The 23,523-nt window shown below is 52.2% G+C and overlaps 1 protein-coding gene across 1 annotated transcript; it reads right to left on the bottom strand.

Annotated features, from left to right (window-relative positions):
- Nucleotides 1-37: 37 nt before the first annotated feature.
- CCNI (cyclin I) lies at nt 38-22,941 on the bottom strand. Its single transcript, XM_041459666.1, has 7 exons — nt 22,830-22,941; nt 11,233-11,389; nt 5,873-6,007; nt 3,498-3,572; nt 3,189-3,329; nt 2,198-2,428; nt 38-1,646 (listed from the first exon to the last, which is right to left on the bottom strand). Exons 2-7 carry the CDS (start codon nt 11,344-11,346, stop codon nt 1,185-1,187), a joined length of 1,158 nt encoding a protein of 385 aa, XP_041315600.1. The 5' UTR covers nt 11,347-11,389; nt 22,830-22,941; the 3' UTR covers nt 38-1,184.
- Between the last annotated feature and the right edge of the window lie 582 nt (nt 22,942-23,523).

The following is a 23,523-nucleotide window of genomic DNA, read 5'->3' as shown; positions in this document are numbered from 1 at the left end:
CAGGTCTTGGGAGGAAAGCACAACACCAGACTGGGCATCCAGGACAACTTTCTTTATTGCTACCAGAAGGCTTTCATCAGTACAATGGCTCTGGATACAATACCTTCCTCAGGGCTGTGGAGAGAGCTTACAGTCGGGACAGGGTGTTCTGAGAACAGGGTGTCACACGGAGGAGACGCGATCAAGGTCAGACTCTTGGTTAGAAGTTACATGAACACAAAACTCGAGGGTCGGGGTGTTTTGTTTTGGTTCTGTGCCTGATGATGACACGTGTTCCGAACCTCAGGTGTCCGCAGCTGCCCCAGCACCTCACCCAGCAGTGCTGGGAAACGTGCAGGGAGAACCGGGCTCTGCACAATTCAAGGGTTACATCTGATGGAGAGAACCGAGCCTTGGTGAGAATCCACACTGAGTGCTGCACAGCAAGAAAAAAATGGTTTCAGTTCTAGTGATGCAAAACCCAGTAACTGCTTTCTGTGTTGGGACAGGCAAACTGGTCTAACTGGGAGAAGTCTCTGTGCCAGGCACAGAGCACCTTCACACTCCTGTGGCAATTACTGAAGTGTGGAGCAGCTTGCAAGCATTGGTTTAGGTTTTTTTCCTGCCTAATGTTTTGTTTAAATCCAGTTTTTCAATATTATCACATTTAAACACCCAACTATTAACAAAAGAGGTTTTCTGTCTAGAAGGGCAAAAGAAAGCTGTGGTGGAGGTGGGGCAGGACAGAATGTCATGCACGAGACTGGCCGAGAACTAAAAGAGGAGCAGGCAGAAAGGGAGCAAGGAGCAGGTGGGAATGGGATCAGAGAGGCATTAGTTGGCTGGCAAACCTGGAAACAGCTCCGCAGGGCTGGTGTGTGAGCTCTCGGATGTGGAGAATGGGTTACAACACACAGGAGCAGAAAAACAGTGGAACCGACAACACTAGAAAGGAACAGGTTTTTGCTACTTTTTTTGTTTGGTTTTTGGGTCTTTTTTTAGATTTTTATACTTTTTTGTGTTTTTAAGTGCTTAAATAGTGGAACTATAATTAGCCGCACAAGAAATAAAATTCAAAAAAGGGTCGGGATTTTTTTTTTTTTCCTGGTTTTCTTTTGGCTCCCTTCAGTTCAGCCTGACAAGGTACGGCCCCTTCTCGCCCCGCTGAGGCCACGGGCTGCCAGGTCCCGCGGTGGCACTGGCAGCTACATGACAGACACCGGCTGCAGAGGCGGGCAGGGGGACACGCTGCCCTCCTGCCGCGAGACGTCGGCGCCGCAAACGGAGCCCACGTTCTCCAGGGCCACTGCCTCCGGGGCCAGGTCTTCGTTGTAGAGGCGCTTGATGCCGTCGTAGAAGTCGTCCACTTCCATCTCTTCCACCTTGCGCTTGGCGGAGCCTGGCTTGCAGCCGCCGGCGGGGGCGGGCAGGCGCGGGCAGAGCGCGGCTGTAGCTGTGACGGGCGCTTCTGGCCGGCCGTTGTCCTGGGAGAAACCTGGCCCTGGGACAGAGGAGGGCTGGCGGTGGAACGCTCCTCTGTTACAGGTCACCAGGGTCTGCTGGAGGGGACTGTAGACATATACAGAGTTGGGCAGCAGAGAAGGCTGCAGAGTGGAAAGGTGATGTGCCACCAGCTCCCGGCAGTGGATCAGCTGCGAGCTGTCCATCTGGAGTGGGAAGACAAGCAGAGGTACGGCTGCTGTGGGATCACTGGCAGGGTGAGGAGAGGGCACGGGCTCCCAAAGCCTCGGCCACCTCTGAGCCTCAAGATGACGTCCCAAGATACACCCCCTGCCAACTACCACGGTGACGTCCCAAGATACACCTCCTGCTCCTTCCTGCACCTTGTGGGACTCGGGGGAAGCAGGCACAACTGGGACATATTACAGGATTTCACTGCCTGTTTTTAGCAGCTGGAGCGTGCTGCCAGAGTACCTGCAAGGTTTCCTGTATGCTGTCAATGAATGGAAGAACCACTAACAAGTGGAGTTTCTCCCTGGTGCAGCAAGGGCCTGTGTAGATCAGGGCACACAGCTCCTCCCGCTGTCACGCAGTGGTCAGGACTGAGACCTGGCAGCACTGTCCCTACAGCTGTCCCTCCAGGCTGAGGCCCAGCCATCCCCACACGAATGGAACAACAGGCAGCAAGGAACCACAAAGCCCCAGCTGCCCCGGAGCCCCAAGCAGGATGTGGCCCTGGTCCCTTCCCGCTCCTCACCTGTGCCTTCTGGAGCAGCTCGATGATGAGAGCCAGCCAGTCGGGGAGCAGCTTCTCCAGCTCCAGGCTGACGATGGCCAGCGCCAGCATGGAGCCCTTGAACTGCAGCAGCTGGAAGCAGGCCATGCAGTGCAGCAGCTGCTTGGTCAGCGCCGCCACGTGCTGCGAGGGGCTCGGCGTGGGCAGCAGGGCCAGGAGCTGCGGCCTGCTGGACACCGCCACGGCGTGGAACTGCGGGACACAAGCACAGGGGACAGCTGGCAGCGCCGGCCAGGCCATGGCACACCTGGGGAACAGTCTGTGCACGCACAAGGATCCTCCAGCCCAACCCTGGAGGCAGCTTCTGCCCCGTGGGGAAAAACCCGACGTGCTGAACCCACCAAAGCTTGGTGCAGCCCTTCTGGTGGGACCTGCTTGGGCACCAGGCTCTAGGGCTCTGCAAAAGGCCTTCCCATCCACCCTTCTCTCTCCAGCACACGTGTGGCATTCAGGGGTCCTAGACAAACTCCTCAGGGAAGGAGTGAGGATAAAATCCACAGAGAACCTCAGATCACCTCCCTTGATCTCCTCTCATGTGTGTATCTGGCTCTTGGCCACGCAGGTCTGTAGCAGACACGGATCCACACTCACAACCTGCCCTTGGGGATTTCTCCATGGCTCTACTCCTTGTTTCCCTGCTGTCTGGTGTTTAGCTTTGAGGAAAACCATTGGCAGTGAAGAGTTAGGAGCACAATTTCTAGGAGCTGTGAATCTGTAGCTGAACACACTCCAGGCCAGACCAAAGGCGGCAGGCTCACGTTTTGGATATTGCACTTCAAGAGTGACAAGTCTCTGGAATTCTATGGCAAGGCATTTTCTTTCAGAAACTACAGGTACAGAGGAATTCCAAATACACTCCAAGGTCTTTGGTCCCTTACAGGTAGATTTTTTTGTCTGGGTGCTTCTTGACAAATTATTTGCACTGAAAGAACATCAACAGCCCTTTACTTACAATATGAAGGAAATCCAGTGGCGTTGCCATGTGAAGATCCCAGTTCAGTTTATCCAGGATGATCTTCTCCATTCTGCGAATTTCAGCTGGAGAACAACCACAAAAGCTATCCCGAGCCAACACCTTCAGTACTGGAATCCTCTGCAAAAGCCAAGGCAAAAAAAAAAGAAACGAGAGAACCAGTCATTAGAGAAATCCCACCAAATGCTTCGTTCCTGTCCTGGCAGGTGGCAGCCACCAGGAGCAAGCAAAGGTGGGGCTGGGAGGGCAGACAGTCCAACAATGGCACGGTAGGAAGAGCAGAGTTACCTCATCTTCCTCAATGGTCTTGGCAGCGAGGAAGAAGCAGCTGATTGCAATACAGTTCAGGTACTTGGGACGGGCCTGTGGGACAGGGGAGCAGACAGGGCTCTGTGTCAGTGTGATGCAGCAGCGATGCCCTGATCCTTCTCTTGGGGCATCCCAAGCCCCAGGTCTCCTTCTGGATGTGCAGGCTGACCTCTGGCTATGCCCTGGCAGTGGCAAGCTGTGCCAAGCACAAATCCCTGCTCCGTGACGTCAGCGGGGCAGGGATCTGCCAGCCCTGTGATCCCAGTGGGCGGCACTGGACTGGAAAGAGCTCGGGTTTAGGCACTGCAGCACAGCAGGCAAAGAGAAAATCCTGAGGGGAGCTCGTCCCCTCACAGAAAAACCACTTCACCTGCTGCAGGTCAGACACGGAATGGGAAGGGAAACGGGAATTGGAAAACACTGTCTTTGCCTGGGGAAGTGTAACTCAGAAAAACTTTAAAATCCCCTGTGAAATTATCACTTGTAATTTCACACTACAATTCCCAAAACTGTGCCCCAGGGATTAGTGAGGGAGAGCTGGTCCCTTCCACAAACAAGGAGATGGTTTTTAGGCAAGGTAAGAGGAATTTGGGGGGGAAAGGGGGATTTTTTGTGAGCTTTGTAGATGTGACCACCTTGACAAGGAGCTTCACTCCCACAGGCAGTGTAACGACCACTGGCCATGGCCACATCCTCCAGAGTGGCTGGGGCTGGAAAGGCAGAGGCTGTTCCTAAACCCTGGAACAGCTGCAGAGCCATGAGCACCTCCTGGCAGCTGAGCTCTCCTGCCTGTGGCCAGAGATGCTGAAGGCGAAGGGAAATGAAAATCCTGCACTTGTGCATGCAGGTGTCCAAGGGAATGAATTCCCTCAGGGCAGGACTGGGACTGAGCCCTGCCCAGGGAGCTGTGCAGTGAGATACACCAACACTGCTGGCTCTGGGTAACAGCCAGTCCCTGCAATCCCCAAGTCTGCTCCTGGGGAAGGGACTGGTGTTCACAATAAAATCCCAGAGGAGCCCCTGGTGAAAAACCAGGAGTTGAGCTGCATCACAGAAATGAGCTTTGTGGGAGAGGAAAACTGGGGAGAGAGCACAAAGCCCCAGAGCTCAGCCCAGCCCCTTTCCCCCTTCCTGCTCACTGCCCAAAGCACACAGTGGGCTCTGGACTCGCAGTCCCACGCCTTCTGTACAGGCTCCTTGGCTGCTCCAACTTGCTGGAAGAAAACCTGCACTTGAGGGCATTGGCTCCTGAGGAATCTAAATATTTGCCACCTCAGCATGTCAGTAAATCAGCTCCTTTGGGTGCTTAAAAATAATAACTTCCATGGCTTGCATGAAAATGCGATCAATATTTATTAATATTTAAGGGGTGAGTTAATGAATGATGTCACTTGTGTTCTACCAGAGTCTCTCAGACGGGAAACAAAGGGCACAGGACTGGAATGCATCCTCCAGCTGCCCTCTCCTAGGGGGTGCTGCTGACACAGCTGCTGCTGTGGGGTGAGACACGTGCACGTGAGAGCACGGATTGCTGAGCACGGAACGTAACCGAGCAAAAGTGCTAAGGGAGAAACTTCCAAAGCCTGACTTCACAGCTGCAGGTCAGTGGTTCCAGGTTGGAGCACACCGTGTTTGGTCACTTGGCAGGTGCAAAGCACAGCCCAGCTAAGAGGGCCAGAGGGGCAGCAGGGCCCACTTGCAGGGAGCCCCAATGTTTTTCCTCCTTTTTTAAGCAGTTTCTATGGAGGAACAGCCTGAAACCCAAAGGGGCTTATCCATTCCAGTTGGGTTCAGCACAGCAGGAGGGCACAGCTGTCACATGCACAGCTTCCCTTTTTCCTTCCCACCTCTCAGACATCAGTCCAAGCTGGAGTCCATCAGGCAGTAGAGCAGCTTGGTAGGGAACTACCCATCCAAAAGCCATTGGCTGTATTTCAACTTTCTTCACCCATTTTTTTTCCCCAATTCCCAGCACCAGCTCCCCTGCCAGGCTCAAACCTCTCCTCAGTTTTTTCCCAGCTGGTTTCCTGCTCGCAGGTGCCCCAGCATTTCAGGGTGGTACAGAGGGGAGGAATGCAGCCATGGAGGTGAGCAGGGCCCATGCCTGGTGCTGCTGTCCAGGGGCTGGCCTGGGGCTGCCAGGGCAGCCCAGGCTGGGGCAGAGACTGCTCTCTGAGTGCCCAAACCCCCCAGATGTGGCTCCAGAGCACAGCAGGTGCTGCCCACCCACGTGTGAGCAGGGCGGGGGCCGGGGGAAGGAAGCGCTTCCGTCCGGCCGCGCCGCTCGGACCGCGCACGCCAACCGTGTGCCAGGGCAGGAATCTGTTCCCGTCTGTGGAGCTGCAAATATTTACCTTTACTGCTGCTAAAAACCTGTCCAAGAGGCTGATGGCCAGGGCGAGCGTTTCTGGGTAAAGGTGGAACTGGTACTTGAGCTTGGCCAGCCACTGGATGACCTCATCCCTCTGCCTTGGAGAAATGGCTACATCCTGGGGGAGAGAAAGACAGACAGTATGGGCTGAGAAAGGATCAAAGGTTTTTTACCTCTGCCTGAGTGACTCAGCACGGAAACAAAGCCTCCCTTGGAAAGAGGGAGCCTGGAGCCAGCCCCAGTCACCACTCTGCTCCTGCAGTTACTTATCCCATCTGAAAAACCTGCCCTGGAAAAGACATCTTACAGCAATCTCAAACCCCACTCCAGCGTCACTGTCCTCTTTTCTGGGGAAAAGAGGATGGGTGACTTGCAGTTTGTCAAGCACTGGTAGCCTCAGCTCCAGAGTAGTTCCTACAAATTTGTTATTTATTTAGTTACTAGTTTTTAACCTGCTCAGAACCATATGGGTGCACAGCAATTCCCAGCTGGAACAAACCCCTCCCCTTGCCAACAGCACAGTGGAGGGACTCTGTTGGGGTTCTGTGGGGAAAAGCTTATTTTTTTCCTCAAATTATGAGGATTTTTTAGCTCAGTACCTGTTATAATAAAGAAAATTGCAAGCAGCTGACACAAGGCTCTCAGTGGCTCAGGTAAGTGGGAAGGAGGAGGCAGCAGCTACAGCTTCACGTGCAGTTTGGGTTTGGTGTTTGGTTTAGGTGTTTGGCCCGTGTCTCCCCATCGATCTGTTTGGACAGCAGCTACATTTCAACCACACGCACAGCTCAGGCACTGACACAACATCCTTCCCCGTGCCCCACTTCAGAAGCATCTCCAGCTTTCCTTGAGCCTTTCACATCACCAGGGAACTGTCTGGTCTTGCTCCAGTGGGGGTTATTGGGGTTGATCGGCCCAGATGCGTCCAGAAGCACAAAAAGCTGGGCTCTAACTGCCCCCAGAAATGCCACGAGGGCAAAGCAGCAGGAATTTAGGAAAAAACCACCCCAATACTGATACCAAATACACACTTTAGGCTACATCTACCACTGGAACACCTGTAGGTACCCTCCACAGACAGTAACAGTGCCCGTGTTGTGCCCTGAGCCCCGGCAGTGCCCGGTGTCACCAGCACTGTCTGCTGCTGCTCAGCTACAGCCTGGCTCTTGAGTAAGAAGTACCTGCTGTTTTCTCCAAGGAACACTGGTTCTTCCTGAAATCACTGATGCAGTTCCAGGGTGGAATGTGAGCCCCCCTGGGGGCAGGAGGGCCCAGGAGCACAATGAGCACACCACACACCGGGAGAGGTTATTGAACGCTTTGCTCCAGGTGCTCCTGGAGTGGGAAGTACCCAGGGGGAAGAAAGGGGAGTGCTCCAGGAGGGGTGGAAATGGCACCTGTGGTGTTCCTGCTGGGGAGGGAGGGCTCTGCCTCAGCAGCCTGGGGGGATTTCAACACCACCACCCCCCCAGTCCTTCCATCCCTGGCAAATCCCTTTCCTGCCCGATCCCACCAAAACAGGCAGCAGCTTCCACAGCTCCCAGTGGCCTCTGTCCCGGCTGGGCGCTGTTTCCCTGTGCCTGCCAAGGCAAAAGGTGAGGTCTTCTCCTAAAACCAGCATGGCTGGGAAGAGTTAAGACTCTCTTTCTCTGTGCTGCCTCTCCTCCCCAGCCCTCCAAGACCTGGCCTTGGAGGCTGTGGCCCTTCGTGGGCAGCCAAAGGCACCGTTTCAGTCAGGGAGCGGAGCTGCACGCGCAGTGCCTGCAGGGCCTGTCCTTGTGTGAAGGGAGACGCTGACCCAAAGCCACAGCATAGCTGGGATGTGGAATTAAACCAAGCCTGGCCCCACAGTGCCTGGGGGAGGAAGGAGCAACTGCAAAGCACCCTCAGCTCGGTGCATGTCCAGCACAAGGCTGGCCCCAAATTTCATCTGGCTCCTTAGGAACTACCTGGGGAAGCAAAGGAAAGGAGGGAGTCTCCAGCTCTTTTTGGAATCCTACCAAAAGGGTGTTTGCTCCAGACCCTACCTGCAGATCAAGGAGCAGGAGGATGGGAGCAGAATCCCCTCACACAGACAGGTGAGTTTAAGCACCAGGAAAGGTTGTTACAGCCTGCTTCAGGAGACAGGCAGCAGGAGTGAGAACTGCTCCCCCTGCCCCCACAAACCCTGCTGCTGCTCCACGCAGGGCGACGAGCTTCCCACACAAACACCAGGCCCTATCCCTCTCTCTCAGAGGTGTCCCTGTGACACCCTCAGAACACAAATAACAAAATGCAGCACAGGAAAATTAATTAAGCAGCGAGGTCACTGATTCTTAGTTAATTGAAACTAAAAGCAAAACTGAGACACTCTGGGAGCTGAAAGTGAGAAAGTCCCTGCGGGTGGAAAGCTAAGGTTCCTCCTTGGGGCAGAGGTGCTTTCCATGTGTCACCCAGGCCAGAGAACCAGGGGAGAAGATATGGATCCTCCTGGAGGGCAAGCACAGAGCAAATCATCTCTAGGGATGCTGATCTCTCTCATACCTTGAGACTTCTGGAATATGTAGGCTAAAATAAATACAGTCTATGAACTCAAACATCACTCTGTTTTACTGCTGCCTAATAGAGAGAAAACACCTCAGCTGATAATCCTCTCCTTCATGTCTCCTGTCCCAGACAGGTGTTCTGCTCTTTCCCCATGTCTGTTGCTGCCTGGTCCCTGTGGGCTCCTGGGCAGTGAGCAGGTGACCTTTATTAGCACTGGAAATAAACTGAGCTCTGCAGATTCCTCCAGAGAACAAGTGGGGAGACAGAGTGAGCCGCAACAGGAAAGAAAGGAGGCATGACACAAGTGACACTCTCCTTCTATAAAAAATAAATTCAAAAATCTTCACTGTTGCTCCTCTCAGCCACAAAGTTACTCTGTAACAGGCAAAAATCAACCTTTGATCTGTCTTTACGGCTCCACTTCTCAAGCCTTAATCCCAAGAGCACTGCTGAATGTCACCTGCATCTCATATAACCCATGGTGGGGGGAGGAGGGACGACACAGCAAGGGGAACCAGAAGGGAAAAAAATCCAAATCCATTGAGAAGCAGGAGGAGGTTCCAGACTCAGCCCACTGCTTTTTCAGGCTGAAAAGCCTTTGTGAGATCTGCCTTTGATATGCTGCACGTACCCAGAACACTGGCCTGCATTTAAAGGAGGGAATAGCAATTTTTAGACAAGAAGTACAAACAAAACGGAAGAATCAGGTACATTAAATCACCAGGAACCAAGTCCCAACAGATTCTGCACCCCATCCTAAAATGGAAAGTCTTTCTGCTTCTTTAACTGTGGGTTTCTTTCTTCCTGTCAAAGACCTCACTGTCACATATTTAGAAACTGAGTTTGTTCCAGTTTAAACACCAGAACCAAAAATGTCTCCTGAAGAGTCAAAACAGAAAGTTTACTCCTCAAAAATCCCTCCCTAGTGTCTCCAATCAGATCACTGGATGTCTGCAGACGCACTCAACGTTTTGGCACTGGCAAAGCAGGTGAGTCCACTAAACCTCCGTGCAGCTGAGCCACCCTCAGAGCAGGGAATGGAAAGTTCCACACGCTCCGGGGTGCCAGATCTGATCCACAGAAGGATGCAGATTTCCCCATTGCCACGGGGAATACACAACACTGTCGTGCAAGGGAGGTTTTAGGCTGCTGCAGCTGCTTTCAGAAGAAGGCAGTGGATGTTTGGGAATCTGACCTTCTCCCAGGTATTACAGAAAACAGGATAATTCACACTGCACGTCCGTGCCTGCACCATCACCAAAGTGAAGGCTGGGGGAACACGGGACAGCTGGACAAGGTGGGAGTCCTGAACCATAGGAACAGAGGGAAATGTGTGATTACAGACAGGAGTGTTCTCAGCTGCTCCCTGCCCTCCCCAGTCCGGGTTTCCCCCGAGCAGGCAGCTGTGTTTATGCTCTCCTCTCCCTCTGACCTTCCTACACCTCACACACACGCAGCTTCCACTCCCAGTCAGTGGTCCCTTACTGCTAGAAAACATTTCATTGATAACATCAATGTCTGAGCTGGCAGGTAGGAAAACAGAAAGAAAAAGGTTACACCAAGAGTTTTGGGGGTGGAAATTCCAGGAGCAAGGACAAGCACAGATTGCTGGGAAGTCTGCCTGAGGCAGGTGCTGGTTTCTGAGCCACCAGAACCAACTTCACCAAGGCAGAAAGGCAAGTGCCTCGTCCCTGTGAAATCTTCACCCATCAATCTGGTTTGGTTACACTCCAGTCCCTACCCTATCTTGTTATCCTGTAATCTTATCTCCCTGCAGTATAATCACCCCAGGAGTACAGCCAGCAGGGAATGACAGGCTGGTTTACCATGAGCCAGACTCTTAAGCCATTCGTGCCTCAAGACAGCCACAGCTACAACACACTCCACACCTCTGACAACCAGATCACTTGTTTGGAAACTGAAACAGGGATTAACAAAACTAACACTGAGGCCCTTAAAATGTATTTGCTCCTGTCCAACAGCAGCAGCTTCTTGTTTGCCAGAGAGAGAAAACAAACACCACAGGGATTAGCTCTGATGGCAGCTGACTTACCTGTGTGAACGTTTCATGTGGTGCAACTACAGCAAGCCTGGATCGGGGCCCTCAGTGTGCTTATTTCAACCCGACCCGGCAACAAAGGGACAGAAATTCTGTGACAACGTTCCTCACATTTCCATATTTTGTTTCAGACAGAACTTTGTGGAGTGCACAGGTGAGACAGAGCCTCCTCCCAAAGGAGCACAAACCCACTTTGGGCTGGGTGAGGCCTGGTCCAACCTCCCTGCAGCCCAACAGGGGGCCTGGACTACAGAGCCCCTGTGGGCTCTTCCAGCCTGAATTTTCCTCCAGTCCTGTGAGAACATTCCTCACTGCAACAGGCCCGTGCCTGGCTCTGCTTCCCCTGACATGAGCTTGCACCCTGCTCTACAAAGAGCCCTGCTGGAGTCAGTGAGGTTCCTCCTGGAGCAGGCACCAGATGGGTGCTGCCATCAGTGAATTACTCCAAGACAATGGAGCTGCTTTTAGGAACTGTTGCAGAGTTGGTGCCCAGCAGAAAGAGGCGCTAATAATCCACACCGTTTGCAAAATGAGTTTAATCAGGACAGGGTACGTGTGTGCTGCCACAAGCCCAGAAACCCCACCCCGTGTGCTGTGCCAGGTGTGTCCATCAAATAAAGAGGGAATCGCTTCCTCCAGAGGCTGATTCCTCAGGTGCTAGGAAATGTAACTGCTCCTGAACACCTGCAGGTGCTCCCACACCAACCCCTGGACAGCCTCCTGCCTCTGCTGGGATGGATGGTGTGAAGGACAGACATTACCTGATTGGGCTGAATTTTCGGCACATGTGCTTTCCACATTTGAGCTTCCCTAGAGATTGCCATCTCCAGAAGGAGAGACAACCTCTGGCTCTCCAGGGGTCCTGAAAACTTCATGGTGACCCTTGGATCCACCTGCCACCCAGCTGGATACAGCTACCTGCAAAACCAAAGAGAGCTTGGTGAAACACTGGGCTGTGCCTGTCTGGGCAAAAGGCAGCACAGAGGGGAATAAAGCTGCAGGAAATGGAAATGTTCCCCCAGCCCTGGCACAGCCTCACTCGCAGGAACAGCCTGTCAAAAAACCTGTCCATCACAAATGGAAAACAAAGCAGAGACAAGGCTTTTGTCCTTTATTTCTTTAAAGACAACAGATTGCACCACCTGCTCTCAAAAGGAGAGGATGATCTGATGGGAAAGGTGATTTAGGCAGCAGCTCTCAGACTGCCTACCAGCACTACGGCTGCAGATTTCTGACAGTGTTAACTCACCTGGGCAAAACAGGGAAATGGTAAATGAAGGGTAAATCCATGGGAAAGTTATTGAAACTTCTGATTCTTTGCATGAGGCCTTGTGCAATCCCCCCAAGGTGGATACTGGCCAAACACTAACCAGGCATTTTCATGTGAATACAACAGTGCAGGCTGTATTTACAGGAAATAGGCAAGGTGCTGACTGAGAAAATAAAACAGAATTCACAGGGAAAACAATCCCTTATTATAAATAACAACAAAAGCAGCTCCAAGCAAATGAAGATTCAAGGTGCTTTCCCAGAGCTAAAGGAAACCTTAAAGATCAAGACTGACAGAGAACAAACGCTATTCTTCATTCACACAAACTGCACCAGGTATAAACCACACTCCAGCCCCACTTAAGAGCCCAGAAGGTTTTAAGTGGCAAATAAATGTCAGGGCCCTCTGTCCTGAACAGGAACCCCCTCCATATTAGATTTTTATATAACAAATCCTGCTCCATGAACAAAGGACAGCCTGTACTGGCTTGGCATATCCTTACAGGAGATGCCCAGGTGTCATGGAATACACAGAACACCCTGGAACCAGGAGAGCTGAAAAGGACTCCTAAAGCTCTGCGGCGTGTCTCTTCTCACCAGCCCCCAAATGGCCACTGTGGGCTGAAAAATCCCTGTTAGAAGTTCCTCTCTTGCCCAGAGGGAGACTCTGCCTGGGGAAGTGAAACTCCAGAACTTCCAACCACAGCTTATTTACGTGCATTAACTTGATTTTGCATTTGTTTTTTAAACCTGAGGCTGGTCCTGAGGACACTCACTGTAAATGGGGCTGAAGGGGAAACAGGGACACAGAGTCACAGCCTCCCCTCCAGCTCCTTCCTTTGGGGGCTTCATTAGCACCTCGTGAGCCTCCCACCAGAGCCACAGTTTTCCCTGTGGCCAGTTCCCAAAGGCTGGATCCCTCCCCATCTCATGGCACAGCTGTGCCAGGCACTGCACCAGGCAGAAGGTGGTAAGGGTGGGAGCAGAGCCACGGCAGAGGCCGAGGCTGGGAGCAGTGCTGAGAGCCGGGACCGGGAGCAGCTCGCTCCACACTCGTCAGGAAAAAAGCAGGAGCTTTATTTAGCCCGGCCATGTCTCCTCATATGAAATATTGATGGTCCTTCCTTGGTTTTGCAGGAAGGAGAGAGTAATTAGCCAACCCCCAAATCACTGGAGACAACGCAGGAGAAAATTTCAGGCCGTTTTCTTCTATTGTGAGTGATAAACATTCCCAGCATGTTTACAACACAAATGGGTTTCCCAGGCCTCTGGAACCAGACAAGAGCTTTTAGTTACCCTGATCCCCTCTGAGGCTGTCCCTGCGCTGCCTGGGCTGGTCAGTGCCCCAGCAGAGAGCCTGGAGCCACGACACACCCAGGGCCTTGCAAGGGGCATCTTTAGTGAGCGCTGCTGCCAGCTGCTCTCCGCTTGCCAAGGGCAAAAGAGAGGAGAAAATAACCTTTCCTTTGTGAACCAGGGACCTAATTCAATTGAGGGCTGAGGCACAATAACCTTTATAAGGGAAAAAAGAAGAGGAATGACGCGCTTGAAAGTTTCCCTTGGAGCAAGAGGGTGCGCAGTTTTCCAGCAGAGAGCGGAGCCGGGAGCCTGGCCAAGCACCCCGGGGCTGAATCCAGTTTGCATCTCCATTTACATAGCTCTCCATCAGATAAATGCTGCCATTGGAAAAAACCGCCAGCAGGACTGTGTGCAGGCTTCCCAAAACACAAGGGAGCACAGGCAGAGCAGGCTCTGAGAGGATGAGGAACAGCAGGGCTGGCACAGCTTCCCAAAATGCAGCACAGGGAGGGCCACGGACTCTTCTCTGTGCCCAGCTTAGGAGCTGAGCAGCCCAGAAAAGTGGCAGCAGCACTGCAGAACCCTTCGGTGGGGCAGCAGGAGGCCTGAGCTTGCCCCCACCCCAAACACTTCCTCCAGCCAAAAACCTCCTGCAAGCCAGCCCGAGTCACCCCCGGAGGAGGAACTGCCCAGGCCGGAACAGACACCATGAACTAACTCAGCCCAGCTTTCTGCTTCTTCCCCTGATTTGGAATTAACCTTTAGCTCCAGGGCGCTGGCTTTTTGGGTTTGGGGTTTTCTCCCTTGTGGTTACTTTGGGAGTTTTTCAACCACTGTTCAAACAGTTCCTGAAGTTCCTAATCTTCACTGGAAGGTCACCTGGCAGCGCTGGAACTCTTAAAGAACAGTTGGGGAGTTAATAAAGGAGAAGTGAGCCCAGTCAAGGGACTGGCTTTGACTCCTCCTGTGAGGAGCTGCAAGTCAGATCTTGCTCTGAAATTAGAGAGTCAAAACGGTGTGAGGTTTTCACTTGTGAGAGGCATCAAAAATCACCTCCTTATCCACGGTAAACACCGAGCTGGTCCATACAATAAAGATCTCTCATCTCATACACATCTCCCTTTGGTCCAAGTTTATAGCTACCTTGACTCAAAGAAACGCTTTTCAGTTTCCCTGGAGAGATTTTAGGCTGCCAAGTGCTGCAGGCTACAGTTTCCAAAAGCAGTTTGTGAAAGAACAGGGGCAGACAACTCCCTGACCAAGTAACACTTCATGGTTTGGGGGGTGCATTTGTGTGGGATGCAAAATAGAGGAGCTTTTTTATTTTTAGGCTTTGTACTCACTGGCAGTGACTATAAAAAGTGCCTCCTGCACACAAAAGATGCTGCTCCAAGAAGACACTATCCACTAGAAGGACAAGCTCCTAACACAGCTCCTGATTTTCCTGCCTCCAGTTGCAATTTAATTGTCCTCATACAACTGAATTACAAACAGGATCGCTGAAGTAATTCAGGGCAGTAACAAAAACCTCTTTGGTTCTGATGGTGGCTTGTTTTCAGTTTGCTGCGGGGGGTTTGTTTGTTTGCTGTTTTAAACACAGCTCATTTTGTAAACAATTAACAAGATTTCTAGGGCTAGAGACAGCCCAAATCCCACTACCTTTGTTTTGCACATCAATCCAGGTGGGTGTTCTGAACAAGGGGAGTAATTCCAGCAGAGCTGAAGCACCACACTGATTTCTGCAGACCTCTTATTTCCAGGGATCAGCAGCCAAATCTGCTTCAGCTTTAGCAAGCAGTAATAAAATCTCACAGATGACCTGCACACAGATTTTTCTGGGCAGTGGGGGGAAGGCGAAGCAGAAGGAAGAGAGGAGGAGACTGAATGGCTCGGAGCTCCAGCCAGCCATCTGTGATTTCAAAGGATCCAAGCCTACTGCTAGCAGAAATGTCTAACTGCAAGTTGTGATTAGAAATTTCAAAGCTGTGGCCGGGGGCTGGGATGGATGTTAATTTTAGCACCTGGGGCTTTCTCTCAGCTTAACTCTTTCCTCATGCCCCGGCAGTGAGGCAGTCTGGACTTCTGTGCTGGCCAGAGGGAAATGCCAAAGTACAGCCCGAGGTGACAGCAGTAAATGAGCAGATGACCAGTGTGGGTTCAAATCAACTGGTTTGGGACGTACAAAATAAATGGCCAAAGGAAACAGCTCGACAGTGTTGTGAGACAATAAAAATTTTTCAGGCTAAGTGGCTGGGAAAAGTACGTTTGGGAATATAATTCCAAAGGTTAACAGCTAAGTGAGCAAGTGTGTTTGAAGGAACAAACTGCCCTCTGGTCAAATACCAAGTGCAGTAAGAATTCTCAGCAGCAGCGTTAGTGACTGAGGGCCTGCAGGTGATCTCACACCTTTAAGCAGCACTCCTTTGAGCCGTGCCTAAGCCCAAATTGGGAAAGAGGCAATCTTCTGGAGGCTGGCAGAGAGAGGAAGAGGGCCCTCGCCACTTGTGTGTGTGACTCAGCCCGAGCTGCCTCCCACAACCTGGTACAAAGGCAAGGCTCTGAGGTATTTTGGCAGCATCGCTCAGGCGGGCTCATGTACATCACACGCTCGCCACTTCTTCTCCTCCAACCAGATTTTTCCTGGGAGTGCAAATAAAGCTGACCTCATTTTAGTGCCCGTTTTCCAAACAGATGGATTTTTCCAAACATTTTAAAGGAACCTGCCAGCTACAACCACGGGTTGAACAGGGAATGCAGAGCAGTGTTTTGAAGGGAGGGAGGGAGGGGAGGGGTTTCTTTTATGTCTTGTTTTGAAACAGAAATCCCAGGGTCCATTTAGCAGCTGGGAAGGAGGAGCCCTCTGGAAAAGGGCTGCTCCATAAACGGGATCACTTCTAAGAGATCTCTGCTCCCCTTCACTCGCCCAGCCTTGTGACTGACATCAGGGGTTTGCCGTTTACAGGAAACTTAAAATTGTGTTTTCCAAAGTAGGAACTTTTAAAAAACAAGGCAGAAGATGAACTCCCGACTTAACTTTCAGACAGTGTCACCATTCTTCCCTCCTGGCGATATGGTTGTGCTCCCAGACCAATGCCCACCCCACTCCCTGTGCTAGTGGCTCTGCTAGGAAGGGCCAGAGGAGGAGGAGGTGGAGGTTTGCATTTCCTTTTTGTCTGGCAGCTGCCAAGATGAATCCATTCAAGCAGCCTTTGCCCAGAAAGGTCTTTGGTCAGTAACGGCTTAAATATTCCACGCCACGGCTTTCAAGTGGTGTAAGCAGGCTGCTTTAATCACAGCTCTTTTCCCTGCTGTGGCAGCAACAGACCAAGCAAACTGTGGATAAAAGGGAAACTCAGGATTCAGCCCTAGGAGAACAGCTCCAGCTGCTGTATGTATGTGTGGATACAAAAAAAGGAGATGAAACTCAATATATTTTCGTGAGTTGTGCTCCGAGATTTTGGTTATTTGGAACCTAAAAATTAATGGAAGATGTAAGTTCCTCACAAGGTTTATACAAATCAGCCATGGGATAGATTTCAGTAGGAATGGGCCCTGCTATTGTTTGGCAGCAGAGTTTGTCCCAAGGCCCAGGAACAGGTCAGGAATGCGATCCTTTTTGTGTGAACGTCAAGGACAGTCACAAGGGTCACACGCCAAAAAGATGGTGACATCTTCTTGTTCAGAACTGAAGCACCAGACAGAATAAAGCAAAGAGAAACGAGTGCTGAAATGACCCCCACTACTTTTATGCTTTTTCCAATGTAAATGACAGATAAATCCGAGGCAGCAATGGCTGAGCCTTGTACAAATTCCCTGTGCACCACTGGCAAAGGAGCGAGCGGCTCCCACAGGCAACTGACTGAGGTTTGCTTGGCAGCCTCTGGGCTCTGCTCAGGGACTCTCTGGATCTTTTGGGGACAAGGCTCAGGACACTGGGGAGCACCTGTGATCCTCTGAAGAACCTGAGGGTGCTGCTGCTGCTGAGCCACTAAACCAGGGGGCTGAGAGAACCCCAGCAGCTTCCCAGGAGCATCACCAGCTGTCCCAAATTGGGGAGAGCCAAGCACCCACTCAGCAGCACCTGGGCTAAATCTATATAAGAGGCAGCTGAGGCAGCAGCAGCACTTTTTGCCAGAGCTGTGTGGAGCTGGGCTGATGTGAGGGGGGACCCTGGTAGCCCTGCTCCAGGATAACCAGTCTCAGGCATGGTGGTGACACACCACGGGGCCATTGCCCCCCAGGGAGTGCCCAGGGCCTTGGTCCTGCAGGAGGTTTGGCTGTCTTGGAAGAGCCATGGTGCCAACTGGAGGAGTTTAGGAGGCAGCGAGCAGGCAGCAGAACATCAGAGTTTCATGGGAGATGGACAGGAATTTCTCTGGGATTGGCAGCTTGCAGAGCCTCAGCCCCATCTGCAACAGAGAGGCAGGCAGTGCCCACTCCCACCATCAAGGTAAGTGAAGTGTCTGGGGACAAGGGGAAGGGTGGAAGCAGGTGACTGTTGGCACTAAAAGGAAACCTTCTGCCCCATCTCAAGGTTTTTAACTACAAAATAGGCTCAAAGCATGTGAGGTGAGGTGACAGGAAGGCATTAAAATATAACAACAAGTGCTGCTTAAGTGGGGTCCCTTTCAGCATTTGCATGTAAGCATGGTCATGTCTATGAGGTTCCTTTCTGGTAGGGAAAGCACGTTGGGGTGCTTCCCTGAGGTGTGTGTCTGCTTATGAATGGTGTGGGGAGCTAACATGGAGAGTGCAGGTGAAGGAATACAAGCTTGGATCACAGAGGTGTGGTGGGATGGCTCCCATGCCCTGGGAGTGCTGAAGAGGAGGGATGCAGGCTCTATTGCCAAGAGGAGATTCTGGTGCCTTGGTCCCTGTGGGGACTCCCAACGACTGTGATGTGAGCAGGCAGAGCACAGGGAACCCAGGAGCACCCTGGATACAGGGGTTCCACTGGACCCCCACCCTCCTGCAAGGAGGGGCTCACTGGGATGGGGTGAGGCTGCCTTGGCTGCAGTGACCATGGGATAATGAGGGCAGCTGGGGATGAGGTCAGACAAAAGCCAAAGCCCAGCTGAATTGTGTCTGGCAAGCCATGGGAGGGACTAAAGGGGCTTGAGTCCTTGGGTAGCAAGAAGAAGGCCAAGGAAAGTCTGGGCAGACTCCTGGCTGGAAGCAGGGTGTGGATAAGCAGACAGTGAGGTGGATTGCAAAGTGGCTGAATGATTGTGTCCAGAGAGTGACAATCAGTGGCCTTTCTTCACTGTGAGGGTGACAGAGCTCTGGCTGGGCTGCTCAGAGGGGCTGTGGAGTTTCCATCCTTGGAGGCAATGAAAGAGTGTTTGGACATGGCACAGAGGAACTGGTTTTAGGTGGCTCTGCTCAAGCTGGGGCCTCAGAGAAGCTGACCTTCAGAGGTACTTTGCAGCCTCAAGCACTTGGGGATGCCAAGGGCTAAAGGCTCAAAGCAGCCCAGAGCAGCTTGTCTGTTCTTCAGGCAGTGGGAAGGCTTTAAAATTAAAAAAGGGGCAAGCCAAACCTGGCATTATGTAATGTCTCACTGGTAGTCTCCTCAAAGCAACACATGCAGGGCATGAGTCACTTCTCCCACCACCAATGTAACTTGGTATAAATCAACAGTAACTTGAAGGAAGTCACTCCAAGGAAAAACAAGCTCACAAAGTAGGAGGGAGAGCAGTAATTTCATAAAGTAGGGCCAGAGGCTTTCAAGCCCATAAAAACTAACTCTCTAGAGGCAAGGGCCAACAGGCATTCGGAATTTAAAGCATCATGCAGCACCTTTTGAGTAATATAATCCCCTGAAACCAAATAAATACAATGCCTCTGTGGGCAAAAACACAGAGGCAGGATTCAGCAGTACCTCTTTCTGTCTGTCGGCAGTAGTCACTCATTAACATCAATGAACAGTGATAAAACCAAACAAGTTTATACCCAGCTCAACACCCACATCCAAAAAATGTCTCACTACCGTGGCTTGATTCCTCTTGACAACTGCAAAAGAGAACTTTGTCTGAAAGCCTAAGTGCTCACCAAGGCCAATATTTTGCTTTGTAGATTCTGACTGGCTTCGGGATAAATTAGTGATTACAGCTAATATCAGGATACAGTGTGAGGCAGTAAAAAGAGATAATTATGAGGAAATGAGGAATTATCTGCTGTTGAAACAATAGATCAATTATGAGGTACAGCACAGTAGCTGCAGAGCAGCATTCTTGTGCTCTGAGGGTACTGCCTCCTCTTTCTCATCAACCAAGGAGAACCCACAGTTATAAAGCTTAATTATCCTCCAGGAGCTCGAGCTTGCTGACTAATTAGCCTCTTGTTGAGACAATGCAGGAAAGGATATAATTCCAATTGTCCACTAAAACAGCACGGCACAGGCACAGTCCTGGCTCTTCCCTGCATCTTCATCTCTCCTGTCCTACAAGAGCCCTGATATACCCACAGCCCTGGACAGCCTAAAACCAGCCCTGAGCCCAAAATAAACTAAACGTGGAAGCTCTGAGAGGGGGGTGCAGATGAAGGGGAAGGAAGCAGAGTGTCTGAGGCAGTCTGTACAGCAGCTGGAGCGCTCCTGCTGCTGCTCCCACAGCGGAGTTGTGTGAATCCCGCTTTGCTCCGTGCATGGACACACTGGCAGGGCTCCCACAATTGGGGACTAAGCTGAGCTTGATGGCTCAGCTGCACGGCTGCAGTTAGGAGCACGTCAACACCAAGATTTACAGTCTGAATTAGTAAAAAGCATGAAGGTTGAAGTTCTTAGGAGCCAAGTTCTTGTCTAACAGACCACTGCAGCCAAGTGACCCCGGCCAAGAAACAGGGTCTTGCTGTGTGCAGTGGAAAACCACCAAAAAGGTCCAAAAGCCTGTGGCAGATGGGTTCACCTGGCAGCTCCCATCGCCCTGGTAGAGATGTTTGGAGCAATATGGAATATCTGCAGCAACATGTTATTTATGAGTGAGCTTTTAGAGGAGTTTATGGCACAGCAAGTGCAAATACCCACTGTGGTTAATGAATGAGTGTTGATAACATTCGCAGTCAGCAAACACACAGGAAGGGAAAATGTCAGACCACATCTGCTTTGTACAGAGACTGGAGACACCTGAGCTTTCCTTCCATCTCAGTGACTTCACTGCGCTTTAGTTTTTTCTGAGAATAGTTTCTTTGAGAATGCAGTGCAATCATAGCTATTTCCAATGTAGCCACCTCCCTGAGGCCAGCCTGGCTTTGCTGCTGCTTCCCTGGAGTGTGCTGCTGAAGAGGTCTTTGGTCAGGAGCTCCTCAGGCCCCACAAAGTCTTGGGAGCAGAGGAAAAAAGGCAAATACAGGCAGGTTCCTGGGCAAGCATTCTAGGGAAGGAATTCAGACCCCACAGATATGTTACACTCCATCTGATGCAGGTCTTCTTCACTCACAGTCTGGTCCATGCTCAGGCAGCCCAGTCCTAAGGGTTATCATTTGGCACTCAGAACATGATGTTTAGTTTTCCTGAGGCCACTGGTCCTGCCTGACCTTTCTAAAATCCCTCAGTGTGGTGTAAACTGCAGATGTTTTTATCTATCCCTTCCATCACCCAGGTCAAATGGATCGTTTCCACTGGCATGATGCTGAACTTTATTTCTTAAATATAAAAAGTGCCTTGTAAAAGCACAGTGCATACAAATATTCCCCAAAACATTTGGCCCTGAGGGGAAGGCACCATCCACCACAGGGATGCTGCTGGAGGTCTCATTTCAGTCCCTGCATGAAGGATGCTACGAGGCAGGTGAGCACAGAAAGGGGCTGTAACTACAGGGGAGATGCTCAAAGCTCGACAAAGCTGTAAACATTTGGACAAAAAGGCTTCTCCCAGGGCAGTGACAGGAGCAAAGACAGCAGCACTGAGCAGTGTCCTGCTCGGACTGACCCCTGATTAAACTGATAAATGTAGGTACGTATTACTGGAACCACCAGAAAACAGGATCACAAATAATGACTGCATCAAAGGGTTACATTAAGATGGAAGACAGGCCTGGAAGCAGGGAAACACAGCTCCCAAGGGCCAGGCAGAGAAGTGCCATGCAGCTCCTGCTCACAGCATGGGCTGCAGCCCTGTGACACCCCAAACATGGAACAGCAGCAAAGCCTGGCCGCGGCTGGCATCCAGCAAGGGGAACCTTGTGTGCACAGGATCTCAACAGAGCAGGGCTCTCACCAGAGCCACTATCAGTGTTTTTAAGTAGAGTCCCAAACCAAACCAAGTGCAGGACTTGGGAATACAGAAGAGAGGCAGCAAAAGCAGCAGCTAGGATCAGTCCTGCCACATCAAACCAGGTTCTACACGGGGGTGAAGGATAATTAAAACTCTGTGTGTGTGTATCTACACACACAGCCCCCCCGTGTGAAAGTTCAGTTCCTGCTGGGGAGAAGCCAAAAAATCAGCTTCCCACATCCCACGCCGAGGTCTGTGTAGGCACCAATGAGAACAAGCCCTGCTCCTGCCCCACGAGCCAGCCAAACTACTTGAAAACCAAATCAGAATCATTTGCAGGGACCCAAAATTCAACCCTCCAGACAAGGAAAAGATGCCACGATTTGGTTTTTGAGAGACAGCCTCACCTTGCCTGACCTGGGCTCCAGGTGCACCTGCAGCGGGGCAGAGGTGGGGGGCACAGCTGCAGTGACAGGGGAGATGCTCCCCTTTCCCAAGTGTGCAGTGCACCACTTGCATCTTGCTCAGTTTAAACGTTTTATCTTAAAAAAATCTCACCTTTCTGTCTTTAAAAGGGGCTGTGCCATGTACGTGCTGGTGCAGCACACCTCAGAAAGAAATGTCTAGGAGCAGACAAAGGCTGATGCTGAAATGATTTTTAAATCCAGGCTTGAATCAGCCTGCCATCTAAGATCCTTACTTTTAAGAGTGGTAAAATGAGGAATTGTTCCTTTTTCCCTCCTTCACGGGGTAAAAATGGGAGGACAGGAGAGCAGTCTTTTCTGTGTACAGTGGACAAGTTTTCAGGATAATTTTTTCTGTCACTCTTTCTACTTTAGGCACAAAAGCCCATGGCAATCTCACTCCTTCCAGTTCACCCCTCTGGAGATGGATTTAGAGCGCACAATGCTGCTCTTCCTTCAAGGAAACTTCTTCCATCGCAGCCAGGAGAGCTGAGAGGGAAGCGGGGAAAGAGCGCAGCCCATCTCTGCAAATGAAGTACACGGAGACAGAGGAACAAAACCCAAAACCAGGAGGCCTACAAGGAAGCTGGAAAGAGGCTCTTCTTCAGGTACTGTAGTGATAGGACAAGGAGTAATGGGTACAACAGAAAGAGGGGAAATTTAGGTTCGCTATTCTGAAGAAACTCTTTACTACGAGGGCGGTGAGACTCTAGAACAGGTTGCCCAAGGGAGGCTGTGAATGTCCCAACCCTGAAAGTGTTCCAAGCCAGGTTGGACGGGGCTTGGAAGAACCGGGTCACCCGGAGGTGTCCTGCCCATGGCACAGGGGCTGCGACTACGCCACCCTGTCACCTTTAAGGTGCATTCCAAGACCTTTTTAACCTTCTCTGACTGGAAAATGCCCCGCTGTGACCAGAGCCACCCCTGGGGCAGGGATGCGCTGCTGAGCCCCCTGCACGGGCCGAGGGGCAGGGATAGGGACCCGACGGGCACACAAAGCACCGCAGGCAGGATGCTTTGGGCGCGTTTACTCGGCGCCTGCACAATCACGGCGTTCGTAACCACGGCGTTGCCCGGCACACCCCCGGTCCCCCCGGCCCCTCACGGCTCTCACCTCCCCTGCGCGGCGGCGGGGTGCCCGGCGGGGCCCGGCCATCAGCACCCCATGGCGGGGCGGCGGCGCCGGGGCTCCTCCGCGGCGCTTCAGCACCGTGCGGGGCCCGGGGAGCGAGAGGCAGCCCGCCGCAGCCAGCCGCTTCCCGGGGGGTTCGGGGAGGGGAAGGGAGGGGGAAGAAAGAAGCGCCGGCGAGGCGGCGCGAGCGCCCCTCAGCGCGGAGCCGCCTCGCCTCAGCGCCGCCGGCCGCGGACAAAGCCCCGCGTCAGGGATGCGGGAGGCCGGCGGCGGCTGGAGGCGGCTCTCTCTTCCCCGTTCTCCTCTCCCGGTTCGCCCCTCCCGGTTCTCCCCCCGGCCTGATGTCGGTGCGGGGGAACGGGAGGGCGGGGGGGGGGACGGGACGGCGGGGACTCTTTTTCTTGGCGGAAGCATCGCGCGGCGGCAGAGCCGCCTCGCGCGGTGGGGTCTGCTGCGCGTGCGCGGCTCCGTGAGGGCGCTGTGAGGGGGGGTGCTCCGGGCAGGGCCGGGGACGGGCGGTAAAGCGGCGTTTAAAACCCTGGCGAGGCGACGGCAAAAGGTGTTTATTTCTGAGTTAATTGTAAGTAAGCCCCGAGCTGTGCCGATCCTCGGCGAAAGTGTCACGCTCTCGCCTGTTCCTTGCGCATCCCGCGTCTCGCAGAATGTGCGTGCTGGA

The sequence above is a fragment of the Pyrgilauda ruficollis genome, unplaced genomic scaffold, assembly GCF_017590135.1.
Source record: "Pyrgilauda ruficollis isolate IOZ18807 unplaced genomic scaffold, ASM1759013v1 scaffold139, whole genome shotgun sequence".
Classification (NCBI taxonomy): Eukaryota; Metazoa; Chordata; class Aves; order Passeriformes; family Passeridae; genus Pyrgilauda; species Pyrgilauda ruficollis.
Note: the sequence above shows the minus strand (reverse complement) of the source record. Positions and strands in the feature narration are given on the sequence as shown.

Excerpts from the sequence above, each read along its gene's own strand:
- CCNI (XM_041459666.1), bottom strand. The coding sequence starts at position 11,346 with ATGAAGTTTTCAGGACCCCTGGAGAGCCAGAGGTTGTCTCTCCTTCTG. Across the intron at positions 3,330-3,497 it reads AGACCATTGAGGAAGATGAG|AGGATTCCAGTACTGAAGGT; the intron begins GTAACTCTGCTC and ends TGGCTTTTGCAG. Across the intron at positions 2,429-3,188 it reads CACTGGATTTCCTTCATATT|TTCCACGCCGTGGCGGTGTC; the intron begins GTAAGTAAAGGG and ends TGTGTCCCGCAG.